Source organism: Bombina bombina, chromosome 3 (genome assembly GCF_027579735.1).
Source record: "Bombina bombina isolate aBomBom1 chromosome 3, aBomBom1.pri, whole genome shotgun sequence".
Classification (NCBI taxonomy): domain Eukaryota; kingdom Metazoa; phylum Chordata; class Amphibia; order Anura; family Bombinatoridae; genus Bombina; species Bombina bombina.
In genome coordinates this window covers 444,794,168-444,809,112 of record NC_069501.1, presented here as the reverse complement: position 1 = coordinate 444,809,112, position 14,945 = coordinate 444,794,168, and the positions used below count along the sequence as shown (strand labels likewise).

Here is a 14,945-nt window from a genome sequence, read left to right as displayed (position 1 = left end):
AAACTACTTCTGTTTAGTATGATTGATTACACCGGTGTAAAATTCTAGTGTGTGTGGTTGATACATTTACAAAAATTGTCTATATGAACTACTAACTGTTTATATTAATTGTCCATGTGAAGTTATTTAAAATTTCTCAAAAACAATTTAATAAATATTCAACAGCTATATTATCATATATTTTGTATCATTATTATTATCAGTCTCCTAAAACATATCACTACCTTAGTATTGGAGATATCCTAAACGGAGAAACTGGGTTATAGAGATCTATTTTTTATTAAATAGCCATTTATTTGTTTTTTGGTGTGGCACCAGTATACTATATCTGGGCCATAAATCCAAAACCCACACCAGCATTTAGTGCGCCAATTCTTTATAAATGTTAGATTTTTTAGTATTCACAAATTAGATTTGGGATAATTTGTTTAATAAAGAGGCAGAGTGTGGGATATACAGAATAGCCACTCCAATATTTGTATCTAACAGTTTTAATTTCCCTTTAAGAATCAGATGTGGGCAACTGATGCCTCACGGAGGATTCTCATGCTGCCCCCATATTATCATTGAAGAAAAAGGAGGTACCGTCCTAACTGACCTTTTATTATAGCCGAAGCACAGATTTCCTCTATAATATCCAGCATGGAACAAGGGAAATAGGTTGTGTTTTGTGGACTACTAAAGTCATACTGCAAAATGCTGCTTTCCCATAAACGTCGTCTTACTATACATTATTAGTTACTTCCGTTATACGTTATTAAATGTAACTGATAGAGTGATAAGACATACAGAAGCGGAATTGTCGGGAGACCTGGGTCCTACTGATACAGTACTATATGAAGTCACCAGCGTTCCTCAGCACTCTGCAGCAAATGAACATGCATTTAGCTCTCCTCCCATATTGACAGAAGGGTGTTTATGTGTGGAAGGGGGTTTATTTAAAGGGAAATGTAACCTAAACACTTATTTTGGGATTTGGACAGAACATCCAAATGTTACTAAGTTTCCATTTTACTCCTATTACCAAATTTGCTTTGTTCCCATGACATTCTTGGTTGAAGAGAAAGCTAGGTAGGGTGTGTGAAGCACTCTAAAGGCAGGAAATAGTGATCTTGCTTACGTATACCATTCTTGCAAAACTGCTGCCATATAGTGCTCTAGACGTGCGTACGCTCCTGAGCTTACGTCTCTGCATTTCGACAAAAGATATGAAGAAAAATTAATAATAGAAATAAATTAGAAAAGTTATTTAAAATCACATGCTCTATTTGAAGCATGAAATACAAATTTGGGGTTTCATATCCCTTTATACCTATTAACTTCAAAAAGGGACAATCTACTGTAAAAATAAATAAAAAAACAGCGCTGTGTGTTGTTAAAGGAACACTGAACCCAATTTTTTTCTTTCGTGATTCAGATAGAGCAGCAATTTTAAGCAACTTTCCAATTTACTCCTATTATCAATTTTTCTTCGTTCTCTTGCTATCTTTATTTGAAAAAAAGGCATCTAAGACATCTGGACAGCACTTTTTTATTGGCGAATGAATTTATCCACCAATCAGCAAGAACAACCCAGGTTGTTCACCAAAAATAGCCCGGCATCTAAACTTACATTCTTGCATTTCAAATAAAGATATCAAGAGAATGAAGAAAATTTGATAATAGGAGTATAATAGGAGTAAATTAGAAAGTTGCTTAAAATGTCATGCTCTATCTGAATCACAAAGGGAAAAATTGGGTTCAGTGTCCCTTTAATGTATTTTACTTATAAATGAATCCCTGTCCTCTCTGTGTTTAACTGCGCTATACCCTTTGGCATGAGTTAAAATCACGTACCCTGCAGAGCCACTCCTGAGCAGAACATGGACAGTGGTTATTGGACGCTGGCTCCTATGCACCTATAAATACCACTAAAACAATCTAATTTAACCCTTTTTGACGCATCTGTACACCAAGGAGAACAGGAACAGAGTTTTATAGTCAAACTTGCCCAACTGTAGGCACATTTTTGATGGCCAATGTGGGAGTGTCAATGGGCTGAATTATTTACATACAATATCAATTTGGACTCTGGTAGTCTTGCTCACAAAGTGGATTGGTTTTTAAGCAAACTTAGATGACCTTGAGACTAAAGTTGGCTAAATTCGGACAGTTTTTTATACAGATTTTTTCTCTCTCTATGGGCTGTATTTTTTTTATAATGAAGCTATCAAAAGACAATGTAATAGATATCCACTTAGGTAATTCTTTTTTTTAGCATTTATGACAGAGATAGAAACTCAGTGAGTGCTACTCAGAGCCAAGCAGTTGGCAATTTTGTTAACCATTACCGTATTTAATTTCTTTGTACCCTTGGTCACCAATGAAGATTTATAAATCAGTATTATTCAAGGTCCACAGTAATCAAATAAAAAATCATAGGTATATATCAGCCTCAAATTGTAATTTGTAATAATGTCTTTTGGAACTAGTATCAGCTATCCAGTGCCTCAACCAATGAGTTCTTCAGGAAACATTAGCTAAACCTATACCTTTGGTATCAAGCTTAAAGGGACAGTCAACACTAAAATTTGTATTGTTTAGAAAGATAGATAACGCCTTTACTACCCATTCCCCAGATTTGCACAACCAACATTGATATATTAATATATTTTATAACATTTAAACCTCTAAATTTCTGCCTGTTTCTAAACCACTATAGACCATCTCTTAATCACATGCTCTTTTATTTGCTTTTCACAACAGGAGAGGAGACAGCTAGTTCATGTGGGCCATACAAATAACATTTTGCTCACACCCGTGGGTTCTGCACAACACAGCTAAAATTCAAGTCGATAATAAATAAAAAGTAATTTGATCAGGGGCTGACAAAACAGGCTTAGATACAAGTTAATGACAGAGGCTGTGCAAAACTGGAGTATAGGTAATAAAGGGATTATCTATCTTTTTAAACAACAACAATTTTTGAGTTAACTGTCCCTTTAAATAAATCTACCATTATAACAAAACTGAAAAAATAAAAAAATCTATTATATATAGATACTACCACCATGCACTGGTTATGCATTTGTCATGAGATAATTCTGCTGACCAACATGAAGCCGTTTTAATTACCAGGGTCACTGCCAGTTGGAGCTGCATTATTATATATTCTTTTTCAATTTTCTCCATTTTTCTATCTGAAAACGTACTAAATACATTGTTTTATTCCATGGGAAAATATACTTTTTTTTTGTTGCTAAATGTTGTTAACTGGCATCATCAAATATAGCAGGATGAGCAATACATTCACTAGTATAGGATACAATTGCAATAGTTAGGAGTAGATAACTGCTTTTTAGTAATCTATTCTTCCTGGAATACTTCCAATAAGGCAGAAAAACAAAGAAAATCTGTTCATATGCTGCAACATAGTCACCTCTGTATTAGTTTAGGTAGAGTGAATGGGTACATTAATGTTTAGATAACTCTTATAGCTTGGATGTTATGAGCAAGAATGGTTAAATCAAATGTAATAGGCTTTTTAGTCATTGGAATACTATGTGAAAGACTTGCTGAATTCAAATTAGTATTTTTTTAATCATTAGTGTAAATATATAAGCAAACCTAAATAATCTCTAAAACATGAATGCAGTATGAACATACAAATTAGATCACATTACATCTGCCATATACTACAGGATATTAGAACTACAACAATTTTTTATTCACTTCCAGTAGAAAAACATATTATATTAAAGGGACAGTGAACACCAGAATTGTTGTTTTAAAAGATAGATAATCCTTTTATTACCCATTCCCCAGTTTTGCACATCCACTATGGTTATATTAATAAACATTTTAGCTCTGTGATTACCTTGTATCTAAGCATCTTCTGACAGCCCTCTGATCACATGACATTTTATTTATTATCTATTGACTTTCATTTTAGCCAATTAATGCAGTGTCTGCCACTATTCACAGGCGTGATCCCAATGTTATGTATATGGTTTACCTGAACTAGCTCTCCCCTGTTGTGAAAAGCAAATACAAAAACATGTGATTAGAGGCGGCCTTCAAGGGCTTAGAAATTATCATATGAGCCTTCCTAGGTTTAGCTTTCAACTAAGAATACCAAGAGAACAAAGCAAAATTGGTGCTAAAAGTAAATTGGAAAGTAACTTAATATTACATTCCCTATTTAAACCATGAAAGTTTTTTTTTGGAATTGACTGTCCCTTTAAGCACAGGTTTAAAGATATTCAGTAGTTTACAGCTTTCAATTCAAGGATCAGTAAATACAGGAGATTTGCTTAATCAACAAATACATAACAAGACAATGCAATAGCACTTCAAATGAGTAGTAGATTTTTTTCTGACAAATTTCAAAGCTATGTCTAATTCCACTCCCAGTCCCAATATATCATGTGACAGCCATCAGCCAATCACAAATGCATATGCTCTATCTAAAATGTTTCTAATAATTAAAATCAAATAATGAAATATTTGAAAAATTTGAATTGTTATACTATATTTCTAATGCTCTCTTTAAATGTAATATTCAAATTATACAATATTCGAAATAGAAACATTCAAATTGATATATTTGTATCAATTTATTAAAGGGACATTGTACTCCAAAATTTGTATTGTTTAAAAAGAGAATCTCTTTATTACCCATTCCCCAGTTTTGCACAGCCAACATGGTTATATTAATATACTTTTTACCTCTATGAATTCCTTGTATCTAAGCCTCTTCTGACAGCCACCTGATCACATGGCTATTTATTTATTATCGAATGACTTGCATTTTAGCCAATTAGTGTCGTGTTGTCCACAACTCCGGGAGTGAGCACAATGTTATCTATATGACCCACATGAATTAGTCTCTAGTTGTGAAAAGCAAATAAAAAAGCATGTGATAAGAGGCTGTCTTTAGTGGCCTAGAAACAGGCATAAATTTAGAGGTTTAAATGTTATAAAGTGTATTAATATATCAATGTTGGTTGTACAAAGCTGGGAAATGGGTAGTAAAGGAATTATCTATCTTTTTAAACTAACAATTTTGGTGTAGACTGTCCCTTTTAATTCCCTTTCATAAACTATTGAACTTCTGAATAGCATTTGTTAAATCAAATGTTACATTTGAAATTTCGAATGTAGATACTCAATCTAATTATGAACATTTGAAAACTAATAACATTTCATTACCAAATTTTAATGGATTTTCATTCTTAACATTCGATTTTTTAGACAAACAAATTATACTTTCAGCACATTTGCCCATCACTATAGGAGACTGAACAGGCGTTGTGTTTATACCTGCAAAGAAAAAACCTGTCTAGATAATATTGTTTATGAAAGGGAGTCCAATAATTATTATACAAAGTAATGTTCTCACAATTTTTACTTACAAGGTATTGTTCTCAGGTAGAGATTGTCTCTAATTACTTGTTGGAGTTTGTGATCTATGGATCCCTTCTGGAACTGGAGGCTCAGGTAATGACGTAGGTCTTTGTTGATTACTTTGCCTGTAACCATAAAGAAATACAGTGGTTAAGTTATTGGGGGGTTTTTTTTGTTTATTTTTTATATATAATCAGTGCGAACTCAGTTCACAGTGCATTATACAAAAGTTACCTCACAATGTAAATTGTAAATATATCAATAAAAGGAAAAAAACATCAAGTGTTTTAAGGAACATGCAACATTTTTACAATGCAATTTAAAATGCTTAAAGGACCAGTCAACACAGTAGATTTGCATAATCAGCAAATGTAAGATAACAAGACAATGCAATAGCACTTAGTCTGAACTTCAAATGAGTAGTAGATTTTTTTTCTGACAATTTTAATTTATGTCTTTTTCCACTCCCCCTGTACCATGTGACAGCCATCAGCCAATCACAAATGCATACACGTACCATGTGACAGCAATCAGCCATTCACAAATGCATACACACTTATTCTTGCACTTGCTCAGTAGGAGCTGGTGACTGAAAAAGTTAAAATATAAAAAGACTGTGCACATTTTGTTAATGGAAGTAAATTAAAAAGTTGTTTCAAAATTGCATGCTCTATCTGAATAATGAAAGTTTAATTTTATTGAGTGTCCCTTTAAATTCTGTATAGAAAAACACCAACACATTTGGAATGATACTCATTAAACCTGCATCCTTTTCAAGTAATTTAACTCTTAACATTCAGAAAATTCCAATTCCGAGAGGTGGAAGTGCACACTGCAGACTTCACAAGCCTAAGCATGCTAACTATTTTTCTCTTATTGGCCTTAGCAGAAGTGATAAGATACTGCAAAACAGTGGCTAGACTAGACTAGCCTTCTCCAATAAGTCTGGATTGGCTCCTTCAAAAAAAGGCATTTGGTCAATATTTTCATTTATTGCAGTACTATAGAACATTTTTGAATTGCAAGATGTTTCATGGCCCCTTAACCCCTTAATGACCGCAGCACTTTTCCATTTTCTGTCCGTTTGGGACCAAGGCTATTTTTACATTTCTGCGGTGTTTGTGTTTAGCTGTAATTTTCCTCTTACTCATTTACTGTACCCACACACATTATATACCGTTTTTCTCGCCATTAAATGGACTTTCTAAAGATACCATTATTTTCATCATATCTTATAATTTACTATAAAAAATTTTATAAAATATGAGGAAAAAATTGAAAAAAACACACTTTTTTAACTTTGACCCTCAAAATCTCCTACACTTCAACAACTACCAAAAAACTCCCATGCTAAATAGTTTCTAAATTTTGTCCTGAGTTTAGAAATACTCAATGTTTACATGTTCTTTGCTTTTTTTGCAAGTTATAGGGCAATAAGTACAAGTAGCACTTTGCTATTTCCAAAAAATTTTTAAAAAAATTAGCGATAGTTACATTGGAACACTGATATCTGTCAGGAATCCCTGATTAACCCTTCACATATATATATTTTTTAAAAGAACACAACCTAAGGTATTAAACATGGAGTATTTTGACTCTTTCCATGCAACTATTTTACCACCAATCTATGCCAAAGTTTGAAAAAAAAAAAAAAAATGGTGATTTTTTGACAAAATAGCAATTCAAGAATACATTTACTGAGAACGTTAAGGGTTACTGCCAAATAACACCCCAATATGTCTTCAGCAGCATCTCCTGAGTACAGTGATACCACCCATGTATAGGTCTGTTGGGTTCTCTGGGGGCTAAAAGGCCTTATTTTTAGGGGGCGCATTCCAGTTTTTTAATTTGGAATTTTCACATCTGTCGTCATGCACCCATGTCCTATTTGGGACATTTCTGAAGCCGGACAATGCAAATTACCCCCATCAAACCATATATTTTTAAAAAGTAGACACCCTAGGGTATTTCAAATGCTGGTATTTTAACACTTTGCATGCACTAATTCAACCACCAGTCTTTGTCAAACTTTTGGGTAGTCATTTTGGTGTGTTATTTTTCACACGCATTGTACTTTAGGCATGGATTCTCAGTTCCTGTTATATGTTACTGACCAAAAACACCTCAATATGTATTCAACAACATCTCCTGAGTACAGTGATACCCCCCATGTATAGGTGTGTCGGGTTCTCTGGGGGCTAAAAGTCCTTAATTTTAGGGGGGGCATTCCAGTTTTTCAACTTGGAATTTTCACATCTGTCATCATGCACCCATGTCCTATTTGGGACATTTCTGAAGCCGGACAATGCAAATTACCCCCATCAAACCATATATTTTTGAAAGTAGACACCCAAGGGTATTTCAAATGCTGGTATTTTAACACTTTCCATGCACTAATTCAACCACTAGTCTTTGTCAAACTTTTAGGTAGTCATTTTTTTGCATTATTTTTCACACACATTGTACTTTAGGCATATATTCTCAGTCCCTGTTATGTGATACTGCCAAAAAAAACCTCAATATGTATTCAACAACATCTCCTGAGTACAGTGATACCCCCCATGTATAGGTGTGTTGGGTTCTCTGGGGGCTAAAAGGCCTTAATTTTAGGGGGCGCATTCCAGTTTTTCAACTTGGAATTTTCACATCTGTCATCATGCACCCATGTCCTATTTGGGACATTTCTGAAGCCGGCCAATGTAAATTACCCCCATCAAACCATATATTTTTGAAAAGTAGACACCCTAGGGTATTTCAAATGCTGGTATTTTAACACTTTCCATGCACTAATTCAACCACTAGTCTTTGTCAAACTTTTAGGTAGTCATTTTTTTGCATTATTTTTCACACACATTGTACTTTAGGCATATATTCTCAGTCCCTGTTATGTGTTACTGCCAAAAAAACCCTCAATATGTATTCAACAACATCTCCTGAGTACAGTGATACCCCCCATGTATAGGTGTGTCGGGTTCTCTGGGGGCTAAAAGGCCTTAATTTTAGGGGGCGCATTCCAGTTTTTCAACTTGGAATTTTCACATCTGTCATCATGCACCCATGTCCTATTTGGGACATTTCTGAAGCCGGCCAATGTAAATTACCCCCATCAAACCATATATTTTTGAAAAGTAGACACCCTAGGGTATTTCAAATGCTGGTATTTTAACACTTTCCATGCACTAATTCAACCACTAGTCTTTGTCAAACTTTTAGGTAGTCATTTTTTTGCATTATTTTTCACACACATTGTACTTTAGGCATATATTCTCAGTCCCTGTTATGTGATACTGCCAAAAAAAACCTCAATATGTATTCAACAACATCTCCTGAGTACAGTGATACCCCCCATGTATAGGTGTGTTGGGTTCTCTGGGGGCTAAAAGGCCTTAATTTTAGGGGGCGCATTCCAGTTTTTCAACTTGGAATTTTCACATCTGTCATCATGCACCCATGTCCTATTTGGGACATTTCTGAAGCCGGCCAATGTAAATTACCCCCATCAAACCATATATTTTTGAAAAGTAGACACCCTAGGGTATTTCAAATGCTGGTATTTTAACACTTTCCATGCACTAATTCAACCACTAGTCTTTGTCAAACTTTTAGGTAGTCATTTTTTTGCATTATTTTTCACACACATTGTACTTTAGGCATATATTCTCAGTCCCTGTTATGTGTTACTGCCAAAAAAAACCTCAATATGTATTCAACAACATCTCCTGAGTACAGTGATACCCCCCATGTATAGGTGTGTCGGGTTCTCTGGGGGCTAAAAGGCCTTAATTTTAGGGGGCGCATTCCAGTTTTTCAACTTGGAATTTTCACATCTGTCATCATGCACCCATGTCCTATTTGGGACATTTCTGAAGCCGGCCAATGTAAATTACCCCCATCAAACCATATATTTTTGAAAAGTAGACACCCTAGGGTATTTCAAATGCTGGTATTTTAACACTTTCCATGCACTAATTCAACCACTAGTCTTTGTCAAACTTTTAGGTAGTCATTTTTTTGCATTATTTTTCACACACATTGTACTTTAGGCATATATTCTCAGTCCCTGTTATGTGTTACTGCCAAAAAAAACCTCAATATGTATTCAACAACATCTCCTGAGTACAGTGATACCCCCCATGTATAGGTGTGTTGGGTTCTCTGGGGGCTAAAAGGCCTTAATTTTAGGGGGCGCATTCCAGTTTTTCAACTTGGAATTTTCACATCTGTCATCATGCACCCATGTCCTATTTGGGACATTTCTGAAGCCGGCCAATGTAAATTACCCCCATCAAACCATATATTTTTGAAAAGTAGACACCCTAGGGTATTTCAAATGCTGGTATTTTAACACTTTCCATGCACTAATTCAACCACTAGTCTTTGTCAAACTTTTAGGTAGTCATTTTTTTGCATTATTTTTCACACACATTGTACTTTAGGCATATATTCTCAGTCCCTGTTATGTGTTACTGCCAAAAAAAACCTCAATATGTATTCAACAACATCTCCTGAGTACAGTGATACCACCCATGTATAGGTGTGTTGGGTTCTCTGGGGGCTAAAAGGCCTTATTTTTAGGGGGCGCATTCCAGTTTTTCAACTTGGAATTTTCACATCCCATGCACCCATGTCCTATGTAGGACATTTCTGAAGCCGGCCAATGTAATTTACCCCCATCAAACCATATATTTTTGAAAAGTAGACACCCTAGGGTATTTCAAATGCTGGTATTTTAACACTTTCCATGCACTAATTCTTTGTCAAACTATTAGGCAGTCATTTTTTGTGTGTTATTTTTCACACACATTGTACTTTAGACATGAATTCTCAGCTCCTGTTATGTGTTACTGCCAAAGAAGACCCCAATATGTGTTCACCAACATCTCCTGAGTACAGTGATACCACCTATACATAAGTTTCTTGGCTTGTTCGGGGGGTGTAATGCCAAATGTCCAACATGCGTTTGTGATTTTTTTTTCACATTTAACATATTTTCTTTGCCTATTGTCTTTTTGGGGGTATTTTAACATACCCCAATTTATTTGTTTCCATGAATGTGCATATTTTTGAAATGTTGACACCCCAAGGTATTGTATATGGTGTGCTTTGATGCATTTGAAGTAACTGTTTTAGCTAAAAAAATTGGAGAAAGTGTATGGTGGCATTTTTTCAATTTTCATTTTTACACACACATTGCTTTTTGACTATGATTTAGGAGAGACTGTTGTAAGTTAGTGCAAAAAAAATACTACAGGTTGTTTTCTGCTAGGCACCCTGAGTACACCTATGTCCCCATGCATAGGTTTGACAGGGGTTTTTGTAAAAAAAAAAAAAAAGAACAGCCCCATTTTAGAAAAAAAAATATATTAGTGAAATGTAAAAATCTGGCACATTAAAAGTAAAAAAATAACAAAAAATTTAACAGTAAACATAACAAAAAAAAAATAACAGCAAATTTATTTATTTTTTAAAAATTGACCATTGTATGGTACCGCTTGAAGCAGTCCCCAATGCAGAGTCCAGGCTGTCCAGGGCAATCAGGACAGTGATATACAGTGTCCCTTCTCTGCCCCCTCTTGGTACAGACTCTGCATTTTTTTTGTGGTCTCTGCTTTGCGGCAGTAGGGGGGATTTTAAAAATAAAATGAGTAGCCCCAACTCTGCTCTCTCCCATCACCGCCCGGGGAGCAGGTGCATCATGGTACAAAATCCCCGAAATGATCTGGAGCTGAAATTGTAAAAAAGTCAGTTTCATTCCGGGGTTTGCTTTTTTGAACAACAAAAAAGCGTTGTGGGTTGCAATCTGCATTAGGTTTATTGCAACCTTTTTGTACCAGGCCCTTGTCTTCCACATAATTAGGTAGGGCTGCAGCAGCTGATCTGCCAGATCAACCCCACCCATATGCCGGTTATAAGATTTGATGCACACTGGCTTCCTTATGATCTCAGCTCTGCCACGTACAGAGACCGCCACCGTCCTCTCTGTGTGGATGGTGGTAAGAAGGTATACATCCTTCTTGTCTCTGTACTTCAGTGCCAACAGCTCCTCTTGGCGCAGAGCAGAGGTCTCCCCCCTTCGTAGCCGGGTGCGTACAAGTTGTCCTGGGAAACCTTTGCGGTTCTTTTTAATAGTACCGCAAGCTACTGTATCAAAGCAATACAGTAGCTTGAACAAAAGGACACTTGTATAAAAATTGTCTAAGTACAAGTGATACCCTTTGTTCATTAGGGGTAATATCAGGTCCCAGACAATCTTGCCAGTGGTTCCCATATGTTCTGGGCAACCTGGAGGGTCAAGGTGGCTATCCTTTCCCTCATACACCCGGAAGGCCTGAGTATACCCAGTCTCGCTCTCACAGAGCTTATACACCTTTACCCCATACCTGGAGCGCTTGGAAGGAATATACTGCTTGAATCCCAGCCTTCCCTTATACTTCATCAGGGATTCATCAACGCATATATTCCTTCCAGGTGTATAAGCCTCTGCAAACCTGCTAGAAAAGTGGGTAATCAGGGGGCGGATTTTATACAGCCTGTCAAATTGGGGATGCTCCCTAGGGGGGCACAGGCTGTTGTCGCTGAAGTGCATGAAATGAAGAATCATTTCATATCTCTGCCTCGACATACTCTGGGAGAAAATGGGGGTAGAGCAGATGGGGCTACTGCTCCAGTAGGAGCGAATGGAGGGTTTCTTTATGATGCCCATCAGCATAGTCAATGCCCAGAATTTTTTAAATTCTGGCACATTGATGGGGGCCCATTGCTGCTTTGCCAAATATGTTTCAGGCTTTGCAGCACGGTACTGATGGGCATATAAATTAGTTTGGGCGACAATGTTCCCCAATACATCATCACCCAGAAACACCTCCAGAAACTGTTGGGGGCTAAAACCTGCCACATCTATATTTATGCCAGCATTTGCTGTGAAGGGTGGGATATCTGGCCTCTGGAGATGAGGCGTTACCCACTCTTCAGCGGCAATGGCAGCAACACGCCTCCTTCTAGCAGGGGGGCTGGCAGGGGGGCTAGCAGGGGGGCTGGCAGGGGGGCTAGCAGCCACAGATACATCACTATCAGTTGAGACTGCATCTAATGATGTATCTGAGCATATGGCAGGGTCAAAATTGGGGTCTGAGTCAGACATAGAGGCATCTGACTCTGACGCAAGGATGGCATACGCCTCCTCAACACTATATCTTTTCTGTGACATTTTTGTATCTGTCACAGAAAACCAAAATTAATTAACTAAATGGCCTTTGGGTTTTTTTTAAAAAAAGTACAGCTATGCTAATGCCAGTGATTTATAGCGATCACTGGCAAGCTAGGGGTTAAATACTCTTTAAATCAAATTAAATTAGCTAAATGGCTCTGAAAGGAGCGTTTAGGTTTTTAAAAAATTACAACAACAAAAATTAACCCCTAAAAAAATGCACAGACAGCAAAAATGTAGAGCTATGCTAATGCCAGTGATTTATAGCGATCACTGGCAAGCTAGGGGTTAAATACTCTTTAAATTAAATTAAATTAGCTAAATGGCTCTGAAAGGAGCCTTTGGTTTTTTTAAAAATTACAACAACACAAATTAACCCCTAAAAAAATTCACAGACAGCAAAAAAGTACAGCTATGCTAATGCCAGTGATGTATAGCGATCACTGGCAAGCTAGGGGTTAAATACTATTTAAATTAAATTAAATTAGCTAAATGGCTCTGAAAGGAGCGTTTAGGTTTTTAAAAATTACAACAACAAAAATTAACCCCTAAAAAATGCACAGACAGCAAAAAATTACAGCTATGCTAATGCCAGTGATGTATAGCGATCACTGGCAAGCTAGGGATTAAATAGTCTTTAAATTAAATTAAATTAGCTAAATGGCTCTGAAAGGAGCCTTTGAGTTTTTTAAAAAAAATACAACAACAAAAATTAACCCCTAAAAAAATGCACAGACAGCAAAAAAAAGTGCAGCTGTGCTACTGCCAGTGATTTATAGTGATCACTGGCAAGCTAGGGGTTAATGGCTCTGAAAAGAGCCTTTGGATTTTAAATTTTTTAACAAATAAAAGAAATAAATCTCTCTCTGCTAAAATACAGGTCTCTCTCTTTCTCCAACAAAATGGCAAGTGAGGAGAGGGAGGGAGATCCACACTGATCAGAGTCAATATTTACAAATATTGACATGATCAGACAAATGGGGTATTTTATTATTATTTTTTTTTTTTTCTAAGAAGGCTCAGATTGGGTGACCCTAGCTTGCCCCTATGGTGAGACAGGCTAGGGACACCCCCAGATGCCCCATGATGCACCGGGCATCGCCATTTTGGAAGCCTCATGGGGGAGGGGGGGGCGCTATATGTGGGGCTTTTTTATTTTAAATTTTATTTATTTATTCCCATTTTTAAGTTTATTTATACACTAACTAAGTGCCTCGACCCACCGAGGCACTTAGCACACTAGCAGAGCATCGGAAGCGTGTCCGATCGCTTCCGATGCTCTGCTGCACTGCCGGGCTCCACGTGGAGCAAAACCGGAAGTGATCACTCAAGGGGGAGTGATCGCTCCGGTCCCGGCACTCCGTAACAGCACTGCAGGGATGCCCAGACATCGAGGCATCCCTGCAGTACTGTAATAGTGCCTGGAAGCGATCTTGATCGCTTCCAGCACTCACTTTAGCCGAGGACGTGCAGGGTACGTCGTCAGGCGTTAACTGCCTTTTTTTTTCAGACGTACCCTGCACGTCCTCGGTCACTAAGGGGTTAATGTATTGTCACAGCTTTTTTGTTGTTGTTAAATTTGTAACATCAATGTAAGCAATACTGTAAAGTTAATTATAGTAAAATTAATTAATATATAAGATAATTATGGTAAATATATCCCTTTATTAAATGTTAACATACAGTGTACATCAGAAAATGTGTATTTATTAACTGAATTTTATTAAAAATCAGAGGATGAAAAATGAGATATTGCATATCCAATTTGCATATATTACCCATAGTTCTCTGGTGCATTGGTAACAATGTATACAGAGTACTTTTGGGGAAAACAGGCAGGGGTACTTGCCTAGATTTGCTAATTTTCTATATAATAATTCTATGACTTACTTAAAAGCATGAGGTTAAAATCCTCAATTTCATATATTTCCACCATAACCCAAATGAGTATAGTTAAGCATTTTCAAAACCATGACTGGATTTGTCACTAGGTAACCTTGGAGCACCTTCACTTAGGTGGGCACCTAATTAGCTGTGTAGGTGATTTAACTTTACAGTATAATTGTAGTCAATCAGAAACCAAAATGGACAAAGATGAGTGTGGTCTGAAGGCAGCAAAGTATATCACTGGGACCAGGACTTGCAAGTAATCTGTTTTTTTTTTTTTTTGGTCCAGGTGGCATTAACTACATGGGGACATTATTTGTATAACTTTATTTATAATAGTGAGGGGGGTTACAAATGGACACAATGCAGTATGAAAAGGCAAGAGAAAAGATAAATTGCATGGTGAAACAATGGTAAAAGATAGGTTTGAGGGGGAAAAAAAATCTTTGCAGGGGTTAAACACACA

At 36.6% G+C, this 14,945-nt stretch overlaps 1 protein-coding gene across 2 annotated transcripts in view; it reads right to left on the bottom strand.

Moving 5' to 3' along the window:
* The window catches only part of MAGI3 (membrane associated guanylate kinase, WW and PDZ domain containing 3), a 592,065-nt gene that overhangs the window by 339,292 nt on the left and 237,828 nt on the right, over positions 1-14,945 (bottom strand). For both annotated transcript variants that reach the window (XM_053706657.1, XM_053706658.1), the window contains exon 2: positions 5,394-5,510. In XM_053706657.1, coding sequence (XP_053562632.1) covers positions 5,394-5,510 — 117 coding nt within the window. The remainder of the gene's footprint in view (positions 1-5,393; positions 5,511-14,945) is intronic.